The sequence below is a fragment of the Carassius carassius genome, chromosome 23 (genome assembly GCF_963082965.1).
Source record: "Carassius carassius chromosome 23, fCarCar2.1, whole genome shotgun sequence".
Taxonomy (NCBI): domain Eukaryota; kingdom Metazoa; phylum Chordata; class Actinopteri; order Cypriniformes; family Cyprinidae; genus Carassius; species Carassius carassius.
In genome coordinates, this window is record NC_081777.1 from 14,330,390 (window position 1) to 14,354,122 (window position 23,733).

Here is a 23,733-nt window from a genome sequence, read left to right on the forward strand (position 1 = left end):
GGGGTTCAGGAGCCCGTCCTGGGCTTAACGGGGGTTCAGGAGCCCGTCCTCGGCTTAACGGGGAATCAGGAGCCCGTCCTGGGCTTAAAGGAGGATCAGGAGCCCGTCCTGGGCTTAACGGGGGAACAGGAGCCCGTCCTGGGCTTAACGGGGAATCAGGAGCCCTTCCTGGGCTTAACAGAGGATCAGGAGCCCGTCCTGGGCTTACAGGAGGATCAGGAGCCCTTCCTGGGCTTAACAGAGGATCAGGAGCCCGTCCTGGGCTTACAGGAGGATCAGGAGCCCGTCCTGGGCTTAACGGAAGATCAGGAGCCCTTCCTGGGCTTAACAGAGGATCAGGAGCCCGTCCTGGGCTTAACGGGGGAACAGGAGCCCGTCCTGGGCTTAACAGAGGATCAGGAGCCCGTCCTGGGCTTAACGGAGGATCAGGAGCCCGTCCTGGGCTTAACGGAGGATCAGGAGCCCGTCCTGGACTTAAAGGAGGACCAGGAGCCCGTCCTGGGCTTACAGGAGGATCAGGAGCCCGTCCTGGGCTTAAAGGGGAATCAGGAGCCCTTCCTGGGCTTAACAGAGGATCAGGAGCCCGTCCTGGGCTTACAGGAGGATCTGGCATAGGTGCATTGGAAACCCCCTCATTTTGACCCATTTGGCGCTCCACATTTTGCTCCATCGTGGTGGGCAGTGTCGCCGGCTCTCGCACCTGGTCTGACGGGTTGCTCTCTGGCTCTCCGTCATCGGTGGGCTCGGGCTTATGCCTCGTACCGTGGGGAGATTGTAGGCTGGGCTCTGGGTCCAGAGTGGACCTGGCAAGATCCTCCATTGGGCCGACCGTGAGAGGTGACCCATTTCTCACCAGATTCCACTCTATAAAGGCGGCGAAATCCTCCCGAGGACCATCTTCGGGCGACAACGCTTGCGTGGTCCGGGTAGCTGGTGGCATTAGCTATCCAGAGAAACCGTCTGGTATGGTCCTCGAGAGACAGTCCCTCCTGCTCCAGCAGGAGGAGGAGGTATTCGGGGCGATAGAGGGGATCCATGACACACTACGGAAAGAAAAAGACAGTGAAAAAACGGAAAAAAAAACGGAGGGAAAACACGCAGTTTATAACTTTTTAGGTCGGGTCTTCTGTCACGGCTTACGCTGCTGGAAGGAACACGGAGCCGAGGGATAAACGAAACAGGGATTTATTAACTCAAACATAGGCAAGGTAAGTAACAAATAACAGGTGGCAAGTGGCAAGTAACAAGTGGACAAGTAGACAGGTTGACAAGTAACAAGTAGACTAGTTGACGAGTAGACCCGACAAAACAGAACTGAAAGGACAAGGCTTAAGTACAAACGATAATTGGGAAAACACAGGTGGATGGCATGACTAAATTAACCGGGACATGGAACACATGGGGAAATAGAATAGACACACCTGGGAACTAATCAAACCGAACACGGAAGACAGAAACTGGGTCACAGAGGCAAAAACACACAAAATGAGTCCAGGTGTGTGACAGGGTGAGACTGGTTCCGTAAATTTCCTGGAGGGAAGGGAGAGAGACACCAACGATCTTCTCAGCTCAGTTGCTCTCACTATGCGTTGAAGTCTTCCGGCAGGACATGTGTAACGATTGTATTTACCAGTTGATACCTGTCAAATACAGTTGAATTTTGTTTTATAGATTATAGACATATTATAGACATATTATAAGAAATAGCTCACCCAGCTCTAAATGCATCTTTCCATCTCAGAATTCAGTCTGCAATTGTAGCCCAGTCTTCAAAAAGTTTTCTGTCTGCCTTTGGATGAAGTTTACCCCCTCCCACTAATATACGATAACATGCACCAGTCACTTTGTGCAGCATTGGTCTGCTCACTACCTCATTCTCCATGGAACTGACGTCATTCCATTACCTCATCAGTCAGTTAAGAAAATAACTGCTCTTGAGCCCTTTGTCACTTTAATCAGACTTAATAAGCTTTTGTTTTTGCACTAAAAATATTTTATCTGCACTGTTGTTCACTTCATTGACTTGCACTCTATCTGCCATTTGCCTTGCGCTGCTTTGTTTAACTTTATTTTCAATTTTATTATTTGTCTTTTTTTTTTACATTCCATTATTGTATAGTTTATATTTGATCTAGATTTTTAGGTTTTAATGTTAATGTTATCTGTGTGCACCGGGGGTCTGAGAGTAATGCAATTTCGATTCTCTGTATGTATGTACTGTACATGTGGAAGAATTGACAATAAAGCAGACTTGAACTTGAACTTGAGAAGTGTACAAAAATAAAACAAAAATAAAAAATTATATATTATTTGTAGGATTAAAAATATATATATTTTTTACAATTACTCTTTCAATTTGGGGGTCATAGTAAACCCAAAGACTAGAGATTTGAAAACGGGAAATGAGGGACAATTGAGGGTTAATCTAATTTAGAAAAGGAAATCATAAAGGGATGGAAAGGGGACGAATTGATATCCAGGGATTCCCACTTGGCACCACCTGCTCTTTTAAAGCTACACCCCATAAGCTAACAGGGTGAGAGGCTCAGAAGAGAGCGTGATGCGGTTCTCTCTGATTGTTTCCCTATACTTGCTACTTGACTGTTTATCTCCAGTTTCAGTCCTCAGATTAGGCACATGTCAGCTCCAGAGGCAGTTCAGGCTGAATGGGGTGTACCTGGATGGAGATGTTATAATTGGAGGCCTATTTGAAGTTCACTTTTTCACAGTGTTCCCAGAGCTGAGCTTCGAAAGAGAACCAGAAGAACCATACTGTGAAATGTGAGTCAGATTGACTGCATTACTAAACAGAGAAAGATTAAATATTAATTATAATTAATATCTAATAAATATGGATGTTATTTTTCCTCTTTTACCTCAGTTAATTAGTTTGAATGATGTGATAACAGCTGCAATGCTATCTTTACACAATTTGTATTGAAACCAATGTGTGTGTGTGTGTGTGTATATATATATATATATATATATATATATATATATATATATATATAAATATATACATATATGTATATATATATATATATATATATATATATATATGCTGTATACACTGTGTATATAACTCATGTAAACTCTTAATGTTTTTGCTAAGTTGTATTTATTCATCTCTTTTTATAACACAAATGTATTTATCTATTTTCTTATTTACTTACTTATTTCCTTAGATTTAATATGGAAAGCTTCCAGCATGCACAGACCATGGCTTTTGCAATAAATGAGATCAATAAGAATCCCAATCTGCTGCCCAATATCACTCTTGGTTACCAACTTTATGACAATTGTGTGATGCTAGGAATGGCGTTCCGAGCTGCTATATCCCTTGTTAGTGGGAGAGAAAGGTCATCCTCTAACCTTAATTGTACTGGCCCTCCTCCCGTGATTGGGATTGTAGGGGATCCAAGTTCAACTCCATCCATTGCAATTTCCAGTGTTCTGGGGCTGTTTCGAGTACCTATAGTAAGATGGGATGAAAAAAATAAAAATTTAAAATACACTATATGCATATTTTTGTTATATATCCTCATATATGTATCTGTTTGGGTATGACAACATTACAAAAGTACTAGTATTTTTTATTAGTAGTAGTAGTAGAAGTAGTAGTATTTATTATTTATGTATTTTTTTTTTGACTGTCGTGTTATTTCTCTGTCTCATGCCCTCTTCCTCAATTAGGTCAGTCACTATGCCACCTGCTCATGTTTAAGTGACAGGAAAAAGTACCCCTCTTTCTTCAGAACAATCCCCAGTGATGCCTTCCAGGTGCGGGCTATGGTTCAGATCTTGAAGCATTTTGGATGGACCTGGGTTGGTCTCCTCTACAGTGATGATGACTATGGTATCTATGCTGCTCAGTCTTTTCATCAGGAAATGCAGATATCTGGGCTTTGTGTTGCTTTTTCTGAAATTCTGCCCTATGATTACAACCCCAGAAACATTCAGCATATAACAGGAGTGATTCAGGCATCCACAGCTAGAGTGGTCGTTGTTTTTTCTCCTTCGTCCCTAGTAATACCTTTGATGGAAGAAGTGGTGTTGCAGAACATGACAGGCAAACAGTGGATTGCAAGTGAATCTTGGGCCACTTCACCTGTGTTTCACACTTCACGCTTCCTGCCTTTCCTTGGGGGCACACTGGGCATTGCTATCAGGCGTGGGGAGATTAAGGGTCTTCATGACTTTCTGTTACATCTGCGGCCCACCAATCATCCAAGAGATAATATGTTGAGGATCTTCTGGGAGAATATGTTTGGCTGCAGATTTGAGACTGGGAATAAAGAGATAGATGGAGAGCAAGTGAAAACAGTGTGTACAGGACAGGAAGATCTGAGTACAAAAAACACACCATACACTGATGTTTCAGAGTTGAGAGCAGCTTATAATGTCTATAAGGCAGTTTATTCACTGGCACATGCACTTCATAATCTGTTGCAGTGTGTGGAGGGCAGAGGACCCTTCAGTGGGAACAAATGTGCCAACATAACTAATCTAAAACCATGGCAGGTAAGACCCACAGGTATAGTGCAGATTATCCCCATGCATTTAAAAAGTTGAAGGTGTAAAAGCAAAATATGTTATGTATATTAATTTAAGATAAACACTCAACACCTGTTCTTTCTACAAACTGTACAGCTGGTTCACTACTTACAAAAAGTAAATTTCACCACAGACTTTGGGGATCATGTGTCATTTGATAAGAATGGAGATGCTCTGGCCATCTATGATGTGATGAACTGGCAGCCAAAATCTGATGGAGCTATAAAAATCTACACAGTCGGTGTAGTAAATGAAGAGTTGGAAACAGGGATGGTGCTCACACTGGATGAGGACGCAATATACTGGAACTTTGAAACAAAAAAAGTAGCATTGCCTATTAATCTCTTTCTCTCTTGTCTTTATTTTTGCTTAAAGTCTAAATGAGACTCTAAAATGAGAGTAAATGAATGCAAAAAGGAAAAGCTAGTCATTGTTTAATCGATGACAAACAGATGACTGATAACAGATGATGTCTATTGTAGCCTCCACGGTCCGTGTGCAGTGAGAGCTGTCCTCCAGGAACCAGACCAGCCACAAGAAAGGGTCTTCCTTTCTGCTGTTTTGATTGCCTGCCATGCGGAGATGGGGAGATTTCTAATGCAACAGGTGAGCAGATAATTACTGAGCTGAAAAAAGTTAAAAAAAATAAAAATAAAAAAGGGACTTAAAAGGAATTTAATTTATTTTCTGATTCCCAGATGCTATTGAGTGCATGGTTTGTCCAGTTGAGTTCTGGTCCAGTCCAAATAAGGATCAATGTGTCCCTAAAGAAGTGGAGTTTCTATCCTATGAGGATCCTTTGGGCATCTCTTTGACCACTGCTTCCCTGCTTGGCACCTGTTCCTGTGCTCTTGTGATGGTCATTCTCGTGCATCACCGCAACACTCCCATAGTGCGTGCCAACAATTCAGAGCTCAGCTTCCTGCTGCTTTTGTCACTCAAACTGTGTTTCCTGTGTGTGCTGCTGTTCATTGGCCAGCCACAGTTATGGACATGTCAGTTAAGACATGCTGTGTTTGGCATAAGCTTTGTCCTGTGTATCTCCAGCATCCTGGTCAAGACTATGGTGGTAATAGCTGTGTTCAAGTCATCTCATCCAGAGGGGAAGGATGCAATAAGATGGTTTGGAGCTGCTCCACAAAGATGTACTGTTCTGGTCCTAACTGCCATACAGGTTGTGATATGTGCAATCTGGCTATCAACTGCTTCTCCAACACCCCATAAAAATAACCTGTATATCCGGTCTATAATAGTCTATGAATGTGCTATTGGCTCAGTGGCTGGTTTTTCTATGCTGCTAGGATACATTGGACTTTTAGCAACAGTAAGCTTCCTCTTAGCCTTCCTGGCAAGAAATCTTCCAGATAATTTTAATGAAGCAAAGTTCATCACTTTTAGCATGTTAATATTCTGTGCTGTTTGGATTGCATTTGTTCCAGCATATGTAAGCTCACCAGGGAAATATGCAGTGGCTGTGGAGATGTTTGCCATTTTAGCTTCAAGTTTTGGTTTACTGGTGGCCATATTTGCCCCAAAGTGTTACATCATCCTTTTACATCCAGAGAGAAACACTAAAAAAGCCATCATGGGAAGACAAACAAAATAATTTTTTTTAAATGTAAAATTGTGAACTTTTATTTAAAACAAATTTATTGTTTTGGGTATATTATTTTTATTATAACATTATATTGTCATCCCTACTGAAAATGTAATATACTAAAATGTATTTAGATATGTTTACTTCATGCTAAATATACTTTGTACATTTACATAATTATGTACTTAATAAATGAACCCTGCATTTATACATTTAGTCTGCTAAATTGGAACAAATAATATTTTTTTTTTCTCAATGCACTTTAATTGTAAGTAGTGGTGAAGTACAACAAAAGATGTACTGAAATATGTATTATTGTGCTAAAGCAGAACTATTGCAAGTATACTTATGGGGTCTGCGTGATTTTGCTAAGACATGTTCCTAGATCAACATATTTTGTTGATCTTGGATCAACATTACTTTCCAAAAATACAGACTTAACCCAATCCCTACCCCTAAATCTAATCTTACCCATTATTTTTATAAAATAGGAAGGAAATGATAGCTGATTAACAAGGATGTAGATGTACCTAACCCTGATTGTAAGCCTAAAACTGACATTTCCTGAAAAGTTATCTCTCAGTTCTGATTGGTTGATTGGAAAGTTGTTCCATAGTGACATTCAAACACATTTTAGGCTCCACATGAAGAAATGTGCATTGTGCACAAGTAGTATTTCAAATAAAGTTTATTTATGGTTTTTATATCAGTAAGTCTTGAGCAATATGTCAGTAAATATATTTAAACCATACTTAGTATAAAAAATAAAAAATAAAAAAATATATGACTTTTTAATAGGGTTGTCATATTGAGGTGAGTCCACTATTTATTAGGACTTATACCTACATGTACATATAAAAATAGAAATATTCCAGAATGATTAAATGTATTATGTTTATACTTGATTTAAAGTCCCCCTGTGGTAAAATTTTTATCCCTTAAAACTTATCTTTGATCATCAAAATGACATAATTAAATGTTTTTTTTTTTTTGTCTGTTTATTTTTTATTTTATTTTTGAAATAATTTTCTCATGCTTTAAAATAGCTTGAACATAACTTAAAGGTAAGGTAAGGTAAGGTAAAGTAAACTTTTATTGTCCCCAGTAGGGAAATTTGTCTTGGGCCATCACCCATGCTGGAACCATACAATACACACATTAGACAAATACAATTCTCAAAATACACAAAATATTAATACATAAAATTACAGCTCCATACTTCCTCTATTTAACAACTTCACAGACACTGGGATAAAGAGTTTTTAAATCTATTTAATCTGCAGCGAGGAACCCTGAACCTCCTGCCAGAAGGCAACAACTCATATTCTGTATTCAAAACATGGGAAAAATCACAAACAATCCTCTCAGCGTGTCTTACAGTGGCATGTTCGTACATAGTTTGCATTGGTGTCCATTCATTCACTCCTATAATTTTCCAAGCAGTATGTATCATTCGAATCAGCTTTGATCTCGATTGCACAGATAGGTTCCCAAACCATACTGTGATACAGTATCTGATTAAACTCTCAATTACTGCCTGGTAAAAAATTACCATAATGTTTTTATCAACCCCATGAACTCTCAGACGACGTAAAAAATGCAATCTTTGATGTATCTTCCTACAGAGATTATCCACATGTATATGCCATGTTAGTGAATCATCAAAAAAGACCCCAAGATATTTATATGATGAGACCTGTGCTACATTTAGTTTGTGGAAACTCAGTGGCCTGTGATCACTCACTCCTCTAGGATCAAACACCATTTCCTTGGTCTTACCTACGTTTAGAGCTAGGTGGTTGTTATCACACCAATTTTCAAATCTTCTAATCTCTGAAAAATATTCGGACAGGTCTCCATCCTTTTTTAATAGTCCTAAAATTGCAGTATCATCTGAGAATTTAACAATATAATTATTGGGGTAGCACCTTCTGCACTCATCCGTATACAGAGTGAACAACACCGGTGAACTAACACAACCCTGAGGGGCTCCAGTACTCAAAGTTCTAACTTCAGAGAGTGTTCCATTGACACTAACCTGCTGCCTCCGGTTGGTTAAAAAAGAGTTATACCATTTAATAATAAGAGGGTGAACTTTAAGATCCATTAACCTCTTAGTTAAAAGATGCGGCTGCAGCATGTTGGAAGCTGAACTAAAATCTAAAAACACAAGACGTGCATATGAGCTAGTATCTTCTAGATGTCTATTTATTAAAAGTGTGATGGTTATATCAGCATCATCAGTACTTCTATTACTCCTATATGCAAATTGAAATGGATCCAAAACACTACTAACCTCAGTTTTTACATGATTAATCATAATTTTCTCCAAACACTTCATCACTATCGAGGTCAATGCCACTGGACGATAATCATTATTCTCCTTACAACTAGCCTTTTTGGAGACAGGGATAATAACAGAACTCTTCCAGATAGAGGGGACTGTGTGTGTGTCTACAGACTTCTGGTAGATGGGACACCAGGCTTCTGCTAGTTCTTTACTACACGATTGCAGTAGCCGTCCAGAAATACCATCAGGTCCAAAAGCCTTTCCAGAACAAACATGTGATAATAGTCTCTCCACTGTATGTTGATCAATAATTATTTTAGAAGTGTCCAGTCCAGATAATACTTCCAATGCATTTCCCTGTTCCAGTGTAAAATCTTTTCCTTCAAACCTACAATAAAAGGTGTTCAACTCATTTGCCTTTACATTCTCATCCATGACATTGATCAACCTTTTTGCTGGAGCCATATTTGTCATAGTTTTCATAGAGTCCCATATTTTCCTAATATCCAGTGCCCTTCAAATTTCTCTTTCTCCTTCCTCCTAGCTGTGCTTAGTTTATGGTTAAGTTCCTTCTGTACATCTTTCATAGCCACCAAGTCCCCTCTCCTGAATGCTCTTTTCTGCTGTACTATACACTCTTTAATTTCCTTAGAGATATAAGATTTATTGTTTGGATATATAGTTATTGTTTTTTGTTCTATCACATTATCTTTACAAAATTTTGTATAGTCTGTGATAGTCTCTGCAGCCTCGTCCAAATCCTAACTATAAAAAAGGTCCCAGTTGGTACAGGAGAAGCATCCCTTTAAAGTTTCAATTCCATCATTATTCCACACAGACACAGTTTTAGTTTGTGGTTTGCTGCTTTTAAGCAGAGATTTATATGTAGGCATTAAATGGACAGCATAATGATCAGAGGAGCCTAACGGCGGTTTAACCTTAGCTATATAAGCATTCTTAACATTTCCATAACATTTGTCCAAGATGTTTTTGCCTCTAGTGTTACAGTCCACATATTGATAAAAACCAGGCAACACAGCTTCAAGCGCACAATGGTTAAAATCTCCTAAAATAAGACAGGATGCTTCAGGAGTGCGTTGTAGCTGTTTGTGAACACAGTTTGCGTTAAGTTTAGCTGCATTTGCAGCATTTCCACTGGGTGGAATATAAACAGTACATAATAATAAAATATTTCCAAACTCGCGTGGAAGATAAAAAGGCCTCAGACTTAGGCATAATAGTTCAATGTCGGAGTTACTAACCCGCTCTCTCTCAGAGAATTGCGAGCACCACTTTTGGTTAATATAGACACAAATGCCCCCTCCCTTTATGTAGATGTAATCCTAAATGTGTGCATAAGCACAAAAGCTAGATTTTGCGTATGTACAAAAGTTTTCAGATTTATAAAGTCATGGGTATGCCAGAACCTGCGCAAAATTCCCTTTGTAATACCCAGTCAGTGGAAGATTGTGCGTACATGAATCTCCACACCTAAAAACTCTGCTTGTAATAACCTAGAACACTGTCTAAGACTTGATGGTTGCTGTCAATTCTTCGTCATCAGTTAGGAACCTAGGTGTGCTATTTGATCGCAATCTTTCCTTAGAAAGCCACATTTCTAGCATTTGTAAAACTGCATTTTTCCATCTCAAAAATATATCTAAATTACGGCCTATGCTCTCAATGTCAAATGCAGAAATGTTAATCCATGCATTTATGACCTCAAGGTTAGATTATTGTAATGCTTTATTGGGTGGTTGTTCTGCACGCTTAGTAAACAAACTACAGCTAGTCCAAAATGCAGCAGCAAGAGTTCTTACTAGAACCAGGAAGTATGACCATATTAGCCCGGTCCTGTCAACACTGCACTGGCTCCCTATCAAACATCGTATAGATTTTAAAATATTGCTTATTACTTATAAAGCCCTGAATGGTTTAGCACCTCAGTATTTGAATGAGCTCCTTTTACATTATAATCCTTTACGTCCGCTACGTTCTCAAAACTCAATTTGAGAAAACTCAAAGCAAATTTGATAATACCTAGAATATCAAAATCAACTGCGGGCGGCAGATCCTTTTCCTATTTGGCGCCTAAACTCTGGAATAACCTACCTAACATTGTTCGGGAGGCAGACACACTCTTGCAGTTTAAATCTAGATTAAAGATCCATCTCTTTAACCTGGCATACACATAACATACTAATATGCTTTTAATATCCAAATCCGTTAAAGGATTTTTAGGCTGCATTAATTAGGTAAACCGGAACCGGAAACACTTCCCATAACACCCTATGTACTTGCTACATTATTAGAAGAATGGCATCTACGCTAATATTTGTCTGTTTCTCTCTTGTTCCGAGGTCACCGTGGCCACCAGATCCAGTCTGTGTCCAGATCAGAGGGTCACTGCAGTCACCCGGATCCAGTACGTAGCCAGAACAGATGGTGGATCAACACCTAGAAAGGACCTCTACATCCCTGAAAGACAGCGGAGACCAGGACAACTAGAGCCCCAGATACAGATCCCCTGTAAAGACCTTGTCTCAGAGGAGCACCAGGACAAGATCACAGGAAACAGATGATTCTTCTGCACAATCTGACTTTGCTGCAGCCTGGAATTGAACTACTGTTTTCGTCTGGTCAGAGGAGAACTGGCCCCCCAACTGAGCCTGGTTTCTCCCAAGGTTTTTTTCTCCATTCTGTCACCGATGGAGTTTCGGTTCCTTGCCGCTGTTGCCTCTGGCTTGCTTAGGTGGGGTCACTTCATCTACAGCGATATCGTTGACTTGATTGCAAATAAATGCACAGACACTATTTAACTGAACAGAGATGACATAACTGAATTCAATGATGAACTGCCTTTAACTATCATTTTGCATTATTGACACTATTTTGCTAAAGAATGTTGTTCAGTTGCTTTGACGCAATGTATTTTGTTTAAAGCGCTATATAAATAAAGGTGACTTTGACTTTGACACCATCTCCTCCCCAAAATGGCCATTTATTGAGCTTACGAAGTCTAGTTTTAATATGCATAACGTCATCTGCATATCATTTCCATGCATTTTCCCATAGACCGTGACACCATGTTTAAAAAAAATAAAATAAATTGCTGGCACTGATACAGGATGGCTACCTCCGTGGTGTGCTCTGCAGTTGTTTTTGTGTTTTTGTTAGTTTGTCCTGTCTTTAGTTATATTCCTGCAATCAGTTTCACCAGGGACTAATTGCATGACATTCGGAACCACACATGTCCCGATATATTACCGTTTTTTTACTATTCTGATGTTTTGCTGGACACTCTTGTCAACGGAGCAGCTCCACTGATCACATGCTTCTGGACGTGAAGATGGGGAAAGAGAGCTGGCGCGCTCGTGAAACGCCATTGCCTAGCATCCATCTGGCAAATCTCTGCTCTCTACCCAACAAAACAGACAAACTCATTCTGCTCTCCTGGACAAATAAGGATTCACACTCTGCACTTGGCTAAATGATGCCATTCCAGACAGTGTGCTCCATCTGCTGGGCTTTCAGCTGTTCAGAGCAGCCCGCAACGCAGAATCAACGGGGAAATTGTGTGCCGGCAGGGACATGCTTTTACATCAACAAAGATGTGCTGTTCTGATCTAGAAACACTCTTCATTAACTGCAAACTGTTCTTTTCATTTCACTCGTTCATTCTGGTGAGTGTATACATCATTCCGCAATCACGCGTGAGCCTGGCTTTACAGAAACTGGCTGATCAGATCACAGAGACAGAACAACAATACCTGGATTCTGTTCTAATCATTCTCTTGGACTTTAATGAAGCAAATATCTCCTGTGAACTGCCAAAATACAGACATCAAATGTCCCACCAGAGTAATATATTGGATCACTGTTACACCACAATAAAGGATGCATATCACTCTGTTCCACGAGCAGCTTTGGGACACTCTGATCACTGTTTGGTTCATCTTATACTTACCTAGAGGCAGAATCTAAAATCAGCTAAACCTGTAAGCCAGCACCCCCCATTATGGGGCTCACAGCTGAAAGTGCCCTACCTAACTTAAAATTGCAACAGTTCCTTACTTCAGTGTTACTACATTTTTATTTGATATAAAATAAAAATCAGTCCTGGAGCAATCTAGAAAAGTAATGGGTTGAAGGTCAAATGTCTCATGAGTTTATATTTCAAATCTGAAGAGGATACCATACCAGACAATGTATTGTCCCAAAAAATATAAAAAATATTTACCAACTGTATTGAAGGGTTCTACAAAACATTTTAGTCATTAAACATACCACTGCATATCTTTTTCAATTATAAAACATTAGACAGAAACTTAGACATCATATAAGTGATTTATTTGAGCACTAGAAAGATACAATAAGAATAATAATAATAATAATAAAATAATAAGATTTAACTTTGTATGCCACTTACAGAACACCCTGAGATTGCTTGACATGTAGCATTTACAATGAATTCTGGTCATTAAAGATGGTAATCATATAAATGCGCCATAAAGTCAATAAATCACACTCTATTCATATAGACGGCGTTCACACTGATAGCCGTGATTACACAGTAATAGCAAGCTGATTTGCACTCAAACAGATAGTAATCATACAGATACATGCACATTCAACATAAAACACACTCACACATATAGAATTTTATTTTATTTAAAAAAAGAAAAAAAAAGAAAAAGGCGGTCGCAAAGTTCCGCCGGTAACACTTTACTGTAAGGGTACAAACATTAACATGGATTAATGCATACATTTATGTGTGAATTATGCATTACTTCATGCATTAATATCTCATGAATTATCAGGAACTAACATGAGTTCATAGTCTTTTATTCATGACTTCATGGATGAAGAACACCTTAATTAAGATATTAAGTAAGGTGAGTATATCATTGTTATTTATGATTTATTACACATGATCATGATGTTTTCTTTGTTCACAAAAAAACAAGGTTGTTACTATGCATTGTGGATAAAGCTATGCTTATGGTACATTATCCATTATTTTACAGCATTATTTTATGCAAGACTTTTTTTTATTATTATTATTAAAGGTACAATTTGTAAGATATCTGCAGTAAAATATCCAAAAACCACTAAAAAGCACTAAATATCTAAACCACTGATTACTAACAATATCTCTAATGTTTTCAACTACTTGTAAATTATGAGAAAATTCCCATTCTAAACAGTGACACGGGGCAGTGCAGTCGCCTGTCAATGATGTAAGTTCCCATTTGTTACCACCTTTACTGACGTAGAAACCACATGACAACAGTGTCATGGACAAATGCGGAAGTAGTGTCTAGCATCCAGCAAACCACTTGCTTGCTTCAAGCAGTTCCGTATTTGCTTCTTCTTGCATGTTTTATAGTGGATTGTGTTCCTTATATATGGAACATAATTACTGTTTACCATCTGCCGCTGGTTCTGTCGACAAGGACAGCTCCCATAAACTTGTGTTTTACTCGACAGGTGAGTTGTTTTGATTCGTATCTTTACAGAAAACGTATGCTATTATAACGACCAACAAGATTAGTATTATGGGGCATACAGTCCAAACGCGGGGCATCTGATCCATAGTCTGATAACGTCTTTGCATTGACTTTGTATGTAATCTACTAGCGCAAATCGTTGAACTCACATTTGAAAATTATGACATCAAGCACAATATTTATAAAAAAATTTACCTCATCCGTTAAATCCTTGATTTATATTTCCGTCTGATTGATGGCCGTCAGAGGTTGGGTAGAAGATAACAAATCCCATCATCCCATGCTCCTTCTTAGCAACATCAAACCATGCGATTGTTATTGTTTTGGTAGTGCGCCCTCTCGTGGCAGGTCCAACAAACTGTACCTTTAAAGGAATATTTAAAAAATCCACATTACTTCATGCATGCATGAAGGCTAGAACAGTAAATCAATTAATGTGAGAACTAATGTTTTTTTTTTTTATTAAATATGATATGAGTTATCAAGCATGTTTATTTCTTCTGCATAGTAGATAAATAGCCAGACCTTATCATTGGCCAATCACAGCACATATCATGTGAATTCTGTTAACATTCAAATACAGTAGCCATCATTAACTAAGCATTAGTATCTCATGACTTCATCATTTGTGTGGCCCCTCAACTAATATGGTGACCAGAGTGTGTTTTCTGAGAGTGAGTTATTCCATAACGGACACAAACAATTCTGCCCCTGAAGAACGGAAATGTAAACAAAGGAATTATCATCCATATTACAACATTATTGGTTCGTTGGACTAAACGTGCTCCATGAGATTTCGTTCCGTGAACCCCTTACCTTTCTAACTAAACCGGGATTTACAGCTGTGGATGTGTTTATGACACGTTATTACGACAGATCTGGTATTTACTGCATTTTCATTCTTATTGTTTTGATGTGTACTGCTTACACAAATTTAGCAAATACATTCTTTATAAGCTTTCCATTGAAAAACAGCTATCTGTCGTTGATGCTTAAGGCTTAGATCTTTCTAATGATATATAGTTTGTCAAGATTAAATTTGTCCCGTTTCATTTAATCTATTCGTAAATATTGCCAAGTGCAACTAAGGGGACTTCAGGACGCCCGCGTCGGGGTGCGGGTTAAGAGGTTAAGGACTGTAAAAAGATGGACTAATGAAGCAGAGCAGGATTTACAATCTTGTTTTGACCTCACTGATTGGAGTGTTTTTGAAGCTGCTGCCACCGATCTGAACGAGCTCACGGAGACTGTAACATCTTATGGCGCGTTTCCACTACAGGAACTTTACCCAGGAACTAGGGACTTTGGCCTGGTACTCTGTGTGTTTCCACCGCAGGAACCAGGAACTAAATAAAGAACTAAAACAAATGTCCCTCAGAAAGTCCCTGCTCGCGAAGTAGTACTTTTTCAAAGTTCCGGAACTTTCGGGGGTGGCACTGGGGCGCTAAATATCCTGATTGGTTGAGTTCACGCAGCATTGTGATCTCAACCACCATTTATTCGGATCAATTTTAAAATATTACTTTTATTGTGTCAGGAAATGTAATTTTAAATGTATTTCAGACGAGAATGTAGATGTTTAAAACTCAAATCTGTGGTTTATTTATACAGAAAGCACCGATTTAAAAATTTGTTTTGCCGATCTCGGAGACGGTGAGCTATACGCGATCAGCGAGAGCTCAGTAATCATGTATCCGCCAAGAGCAGCCTCACCTCGGCTAGAACTTCTGATATGTGCCACTGGCTTTGATGTCTCTTTAGAGGTTAAACATAAAATATAATTCGTTTTGGGTAAATCAAACAGGTTATCTTTGGTCTGTTTTCAATTTATCTGTATGTTAAAATGAAAATATAAAAGGCAAATTGATATAATATTTTGTTTCATTGTAATGGCTGTAAATATACACATATCCCTGAAATAAGTACATTTCTGCAGCTGTTATTATATTTAAATGAAAACGAAAGGTGGTAGTGGTATTTGATATCCTATTTCGTCTTATTGTAAATATATAGAGAGGAAAATTGAACTAGCCAAGGCAAGCTGACTGATGTTATCAAGTATGCTGCTGTTTGCAGAATTACCGGATTTGCTTCGTCGCGGACATCACACTCCCGAGACGAATGCACAAAGTCTGAACTACCGAGGATGCACGTCCAAAATCAGCATACTTTGTATTGAGAAACGCGTGCAGACCTATGTCACCAGTCTATTTACCTAATCTTCCCGGTACTTTACACCGCGGTGGAAACACAGAAAGCAACGGGTCTGGGGGAAAAAAGTTCCTCAGGAAAAAAGTTCCTGGTACAAATGTTCCGGGTAATTTCGGTGGAAACGTGGCATTATATCAGTTTCTGTGAGGATATCTGTATTCCTACCAGGACTCATCTAACTAACAACAATGACAAACCGTGGTTCACAGCAAAACTCAGACAGCTCCATCAGGGCAAAGAAGATGCTTACAGGAAGGGGGACAATGTATTGTATAAACAGGCTAAATACTCACTGGAAAAGGAGATCAGAGAGGCAAAGTTGAGTTTTTCTGAAAAAATAAGGACTCTTCTGTAAGTTCACTTACAGCAACTCAGCATCAGTGTGGAAACGTCTGAAGGAGATCACAAATTACAAGACACCACTCCCCAGCACTCTGGAGAATCAACAACTGGCAGATGATCTGAACGAGTTTTATTGCAGGTTTAAAAGAACACCCATCACCTGCCCAGAACACCTCAACAAACAACCGTTCACATCATTCACACCACTTGCAACCCGCCGTGAACACCTCTCCAAACAACCGCTCACACCATTCACACCTCCTGCAACCTCCCTCTCCCCACACCTGCAATTCAGATCAGCAAAGAGGATAATCAGCACTGGAGCTCCTCAGGGCTGCATTCTCTCCCCACTGCTCTTCTCCCTGTACACCAACGACTGCACATCTAAAGACCCCTCTGTCAAGCTCCTAAAGTTTGCTGTCAACACCACACTCATCGGCCTCATTCAGGAATGAGACGAGTCTGCTTACAGACAGGAGGTTAAAGAGCTGGCTGTCTGGTGCAGTCTCAACAACCTGGAGCTCAACACACTCAAAACAGTGGAGATGATAGTGGACTTCAGTAGAAACCGCCCTGCTCTCCCCACACTCTCCATCATGAACAGCACTGTGACTGCAGTGGAGTCATTCAGGTTCCTGGGCACCACTATCTCTCGGGACCTGAAGTGGAAAATTCACATTTACTCCATTGTGAAAAAGGCCCAGCAGAGGTTGTACTTCCTTTGCCAGCTGATTAAATTAAACCTACCACAAGAGCTGCTGAAACACTTCCACTCCGATATCAATCCATTTTCTGCACTTCAATAACAGTCTGGTTCAGCTCAGCAACCAAATCTGACCTCAGAAGACTACAGAGGGTAGTCCGAACTGCTGAGGGAATCATCGGTTCAACCATCCCTTCAATTCAAGAACTGTTCAAATTCACTCTGGACCCCTCACATCCAGCACACTCCCTCTTTGAACTGTTGCCAACTGGTCGACGCTACAGAGCTCTGAGCACCAGAACGACTAGACAAAGGAACAGTTTCATCCCCCAGGCTCAATCCATCTAATGAAGACTTGATAATAACTGTGGAACACACAACACTATTTATACACACATACACTTATTTATCTAACACACATACTTAGTCTACACTTAAGCTTTTGCACAATATACACCTGTAGATACAAAACTGCCTATTGTAATATACCTGCACATACAATTGTCAATTTGTATATTGTTATTCCTCACCTACTTATTTGTATTTTTTATTATTTTATTATTTTATTATTTGTTTTTTGTTCTGTCGCTGTCATTCTGTTGCACTGCGGAACTTCTGTCATGAAAACAAATTCCTCGTATGTGTAAACATACCTGGCAATAAAGCTCATTCTGATTGTGATTCTAAAGGGTACAAGACGTTACAAAAATGTGAGATACAGACTATAAGTTCATTTCGAGACATCAGTATTCTAATTTATGCAATTTGCCTAAAAGGTAAACATAATTTAGAATGTTTATAGCCTATATTTTTATGGAAAAAGATATGCCTTATTTTTTATTTTTTGCAGTGTAAATAGCTGTCTGACTCACAGCATCAATAACAAAATATTTTGAAAATAAATTGTGCATATCTTTCCTTCAGATTTTATATTTTAAATATGGTGTTTGTCACAATATTAGGAAGAGCATGAAAGGGGTTATCATTAGGCTGCTGTCTGTGCACGACAACTGAGAACAGAGGTGCTAGAGTTGGTTACGGTCATCAAACCTGTTCAAACCAGTCAATGGACTGTTTGATCAACAAGAACATCCAGTTGTTACTGCCTGCTCCAAAGCCATCAGATGAAGTCAAGTTCACATAAATGATCATTAGTTGTGCAAAAGCATTTTCTTAGAACATGAGTTTTGCTATTTAGAACACAATTTAAAGAGTAATTGTCATATGCCAAGCAATAATTGCTGTGATTAAAACATATCTCATAGCCTGCCACATGGAAATAGTTTGAAAGTTGCACATCCACAGCAAATATTTCTGTTTAAATTCATATACAAATGTTGCAATTTCTGGAATATAATTTCATGACATTTCAGTTCTTAACTTCATTATTCAGAGTGTCATATTAAATCTAAATGTGTACGTCAAATGTAAAACAGACTTTAAAATCAACGTTTGCTTCCTTATTTCGCCAACTCCAGTAAAAAAGTGCATGGTCTAGAGTGTCCATACAGTGCGCACATATTTATGCCTAGTTTATTTTTTTAATCCCTATATGTACGCACATTTACCTGCCACATATACATCAGGCCCCTGATCCACTGGAGTGCAGTAAACGTTACAAATTTACTTGATAATGCTGTGTCCCAAAATGCCTTGAAGATAGCGGCTTGTGAATCTTAGTTCACGCCTGCAAGCATACGCGTGTGAAGTGCAGATGCAGATGCATGAGAGGTGATTCTGACTCCGGGCTACTTTTACACTGTTGACACACGTTATAATGCAAGTTAGCAGTTCTATATTCACATTAAACCATGGCTTCATGGGTTTTTTGCTCTAATTTATTTCTGGTTTTGTGCTGCTCTTGGTATATTTTGCCTGCTAGTGATAGGAATCTATCCCTTGATGGGACTGGTTATTGGATTATGACATAGCAAACCGAGGGCTGTTTTAAACCACATTTCTGGTACTGCCATTGGGAAACTACAGTTTTAAGGAGAAAATACTCAGCGATGTAGTTGATTAATGGGTTTGTCATGTTTTGTCTAAAACACCACATAGACAAATTAATAATATATATGTTTTTTTTTTCACTACAGGGGGACTTTAATAAATGAATGAGGAGAAAAGATTGTTAAAACAAATTTATTTTGATAATAGATATAAATCAAACTTTCTCACTTGGTTAATTTGCAGTGTATCATCCCCATGAGAAATGCTTTAAACTATTCACATCATGCAGTAATTGCATGAATTTTGTTGTCCAAATGGGGTATCATTTATTTATTTATTTATTTGTTTATTTGTTTATTTATTTGGCCCAGTTAAAGCAGGTTAAACTAGAAATAAAATACATTTATAAGGAACTTCAATCACCTATTGTGTCACAGAAATCACCATTTAAACAGAGCAGTGGTTCCCAACCCTGGTCCTGGGTTATATCATTCAATAAATATTTAACCACCATACTACATTGCTCAAAACTAACAAAATTAGTAATACTGTGATCAGTGTAGAGATTGTCTTGGTTATGTATGTTAACCCTGTTCCCTTAAGGAGGGAACGGAAACTTTGAACGTACCAATGAATTGGGATCTCACCTGAGAGCCCTATCATCGAGTGTAAACTACATGAGTCAGTGGATATTAGCATGCAAAATTTGCATTTTATGCTCCACCCTTCATCACGGGTATAAAACAGGAACCACTTGCTGCGCACATTCAGGTTTTCACTGAGGGGCAGAACTGGTGACCTGGTTCCAAACAGTGGTACAGCAACTGTGGAGATGGAACATGACATCTGTATTCCCTTATTCAGGGAATAGGGGTGTAAGGGAAACAGGTCAATTTAGCTCAAAGGGAATCAAGATTTAAAGGGAATTTGAACAGAATCACTGTTTCACGGCTGATCACTGAGATGCCCTGCGATTCACTGAACGTTTAACATCAAATCTGCACTGGATATTAATATCTGAACTATAGTGAAAACACTATTAATTAGCACAGTAACAAGATCGTCAGTTTAAGACATTAACTTGTAAGCACAAAACACAAGATACTTCACTTTTCAAAATGAATAAGGCTTTATTAGATAAATCTAAGACATATAAACTAATCTAAAACATACGCACACACACTCACACATTCATACAAGTTGCAGATAGAAAGTTAGGGAAGAATGAGTTTAAGAGAACGAAAATGTGGAATCCCAAGTTTACAGCAATATGTGAAATTGCACAGACATTAACAGCCATCAATCACTTAACCCTTATGCGTTGTTGGGGACGTTTTCGTCCATTAGGGGGTAAAGTTGAGTCTTATTTTGACCACAACTTTCTCTATGTTTGAGCTAATGGAATGATTTTTTGTGACAAATCTTATTTTGACCCAAATTTTGGGAGAAGGCTTTGAAATTTTTCAAAAACTCAACGGTACACTGTGGGCAAATTCACTACCGTTTCTTTATGTTTGTGGATGAAAACATCCACTAAATTAAACTGCTGTAAAAATGTATCAGATACATTTTTTTTTTCAATTTTTTTTTTGCATAAATCTATTAATCAACCTCAGTCCTGATCAAAACTACCAAATGTTTAAAAAAAAATCCAAGATTTTATCTCTTTAATTACCAAGTTCATAAATGATATCACTGATTTGGGAAAAAACACACAAAATTACATATTTTCAATATAAAAAGTGATTGTGGACTGGATATTTTTTTACCTTTTATCCGAGTCTTGGGCATGTCAAAGATTAGTAACAAGATTGGCTTTGTTGCATTGTTAGTTTTTGTGCGGCATTAGATTTAATTTTTTTCTCCCTAATTTGTTGTTGGTGGCTGATTTTGCCCCATTGACTTCCATTATAACGACATGTTTTGATTGCAAAGCCATGACACCATATAATCATGCATTCTTGATTGTTTGTGGTTTTCCCTTTTGGGAAGAGGTAAAATTTGTTATTTTTACAGTTAATCAGTAGGTGGGACCATTAACTCTTTAGATAGGCCCGTGCAAAAAAAGGCTTAGTTTCTGGCTTGTATATGGAGTTATATGGAGTATAACAGCAAATTATTGTGTTTGTGTGTGTGTGTGTGTGTGTGAAATTCTTGATTGTTGGTGGTTTTCCCTGTTGGGAAGAGGTAACATTTGTTTTTGTTTTTTTTTACAGTTGATCACTAGGTTGGCCCATTAACCGTTTAAGGCGGGCGTACACGGTGCGATTTTTGCTGTCGTACAAGTTCGCATGCGATTTTTTTCAATCGTGTGGAAATCGCGATAAACTTGCTGAAGTCTGACAGGAACAGCGAGCGCTGTATGATGTTTCTAGCAACGTGTTCCAATGCCTTTTTAGTTTTCTCTCTCTCACACACACACGCATATGTAGTTTACAGGGACTCTCCATAGACGTAACGGTATTCTATACTGTATATCCCCATACACTACCTCTATCCATCACGGAAAATGCATGTTTAAAATTTCTATTAAACACCGTATAGTATTTTTTTAAGCCATTTGGTTTACGAGGGCACAGGAATTGTCCTCACAAACCATGTTTACATTGTAATACCTATTTCAGATATTTATAAACCATATACAAGAACACACACACACAGGGTGACCAAACGTCCCGGTTTCCTATTGCTGAAAAATAACCTGTATGTGTAGGAAACAGTCACGGCTCATATCAATATTTTATATGCAGTTATGAGAGAGGGAGAGCAGTTTTATTAGGCGCGTTCGACTTGAAGCAGCGTTGCACATAATGATCACCTGTATGACATCAAAGTACCGCGAGAGCGATTCGAATGCATTGGATATGTGCAGAGATGTATAAAGTACTAGAGACCCAGACTTGAGTAAAAGTACAAGTGCTCTATCAAAAAAATGACTTGAGTAGAAGTTGAAGTGCTCTTTAAGCACCACACTTAAGTAGAAGTACTAAAGTATTCAAAAATTTTTGTACTTAAGTATTGCAAGTAGTCTATTTGAAAATTTACTACTCAAGTACTGAAAGTAAAAGTACAAGTATTGTGTTATGTAGTTATTAAAGAAAGTAGTCAAAAGTTTGAACATATTGTTTTTACTATTTCAAATGATTAACCTAAAGGACAATCACAATTCCTTTGACTGTAACTTTTTGTAAACAAAAAACAAATTAAAGGGTTAGTTCGCCCAATTTGCAAAATTATGTCATTAATAACTTACCCTCATGTTGTTTCAAACCCGTAAGACCTCAGTTTATTTTTGGAACACAGTTTAAGATATTTTAGATTTAGTCCGAGAGCTCTCAGTCCCTCCATTGAAGCTGTGTGTACGGTATACTGTCCATCAGTGTTGGGTATAGTTACTTTGGAAAGTAGTTAGTTAGGTTAGAACGTTACCATCAATTAAAAGTAATCAGTTATGATACAGCGTTACCTATTCATAAAAGTAACGCGTTAGAGTACTCCTGCGTTACCAAAAATTAAAAGCCGTTTGCAGCGGCTCACACATGACAGACACAGCCCCCGGCCCCTTTTAAATGCACCTAGAAGTCGTGACTCCCGACAATGAATAACGTCAGTCATCCGACTAAATTAACACTGCAGGATAACAATAACAGGAAAGACAGTCAGCAATAGGTTATTCCACATGGCGTTTTATTTATTTATTATCACAGAACATATTATTAATCAAAATTCCCACCTACCCAGCCCGGGTAGCCTAGGGTACTGTATATTATGAGCACCACAAGATAACTCCTGATTTTTCTTTAACTTTAAATAATGCAGTTATCAAAGTACAAGTATGCTTACTTGTAAACACAACCTTAAACAGGCTTGCAGATTTAAATCCATTTAGAAATGATGAACAACCAGCCAGCCAACGATCTAACATAAATTAACAGCTGCCTGTCAAACAAAAATGATAACAAACCGAATTAAATCCTTCACTGCCACACAGGCAAATGACAAATCACTTAATAGCCGAACAAATTATTATTAGAGTGTCACTCACAGTCACAAGCCTAAATTTGTTTAACACAGTCCATAAACCAAACGCTGTCCTCTCTGCCATCTTGCCGGGAGTTCGAAAAAAAAACCCGACACACACACAGGGTCAGGCGCAGGGCACAGACGTATCACAGCCATTGACTTTACGATCACAGACAGTGTTGCCAGATTGGAAATGTCCAAGTATCGTACCAGAAGTTCAAAATTATCGTATTTGGAAGAAAATTATCGTACACGAGTCAAAAGTGTTATTTATCTATTCTAAACCAAGAACATTTTGACACGACCTGCAAATTACCAGAATAGATAACAAGGCGTATTGTTGGACAGAAGCAGTGAGAAAAAATACATACCATTATTTGCAGTGACTGTCTGCGTCGCGGCGCATATTAAAACATATTAAAATGTTTTTTAACCCTTGCTTTGTCGCGTCCAGTGAAGAAAGAATTTAGCTGTTGCTGCGTGGTGCAGTTAACTCCACATCTGAGCCGCTGTCATCGGAATCCTGCGTGTTGCCAGATGTTGATGTTCATGG

General features: G+C 38.6%; 1 protein-coding gene across 1 annotated transcript; it reads left to right on the forward strand.

Annotated features, from left to right (window-relative positions):
- The first annotated feature begins 2,560 nt into the window (after positions 1–2,560).
- Positions 2,561–6,160, forward strand: LOC132101905 (extracellular calcium-sensing receptor-like). Its single transcript, XM_059507129.1, has 6 exons — positions 2,561–2,781; positions 3,186–3,477; positions 3,694–4,521; positions 4,651–4,878; positions 5,037–5,160; positions 5,253–6,160. Exons 1-6 carry the CDS (start codon positions 2,561–2,563, stop codon positions 6,158–6,160), a joined length of 2,601 nt encoding a protein of 866 aa, XP_059363112.1.
- The last annotated feature ends 17,573 nt before the right edge of the window (positions 6,161–23,733 follow it).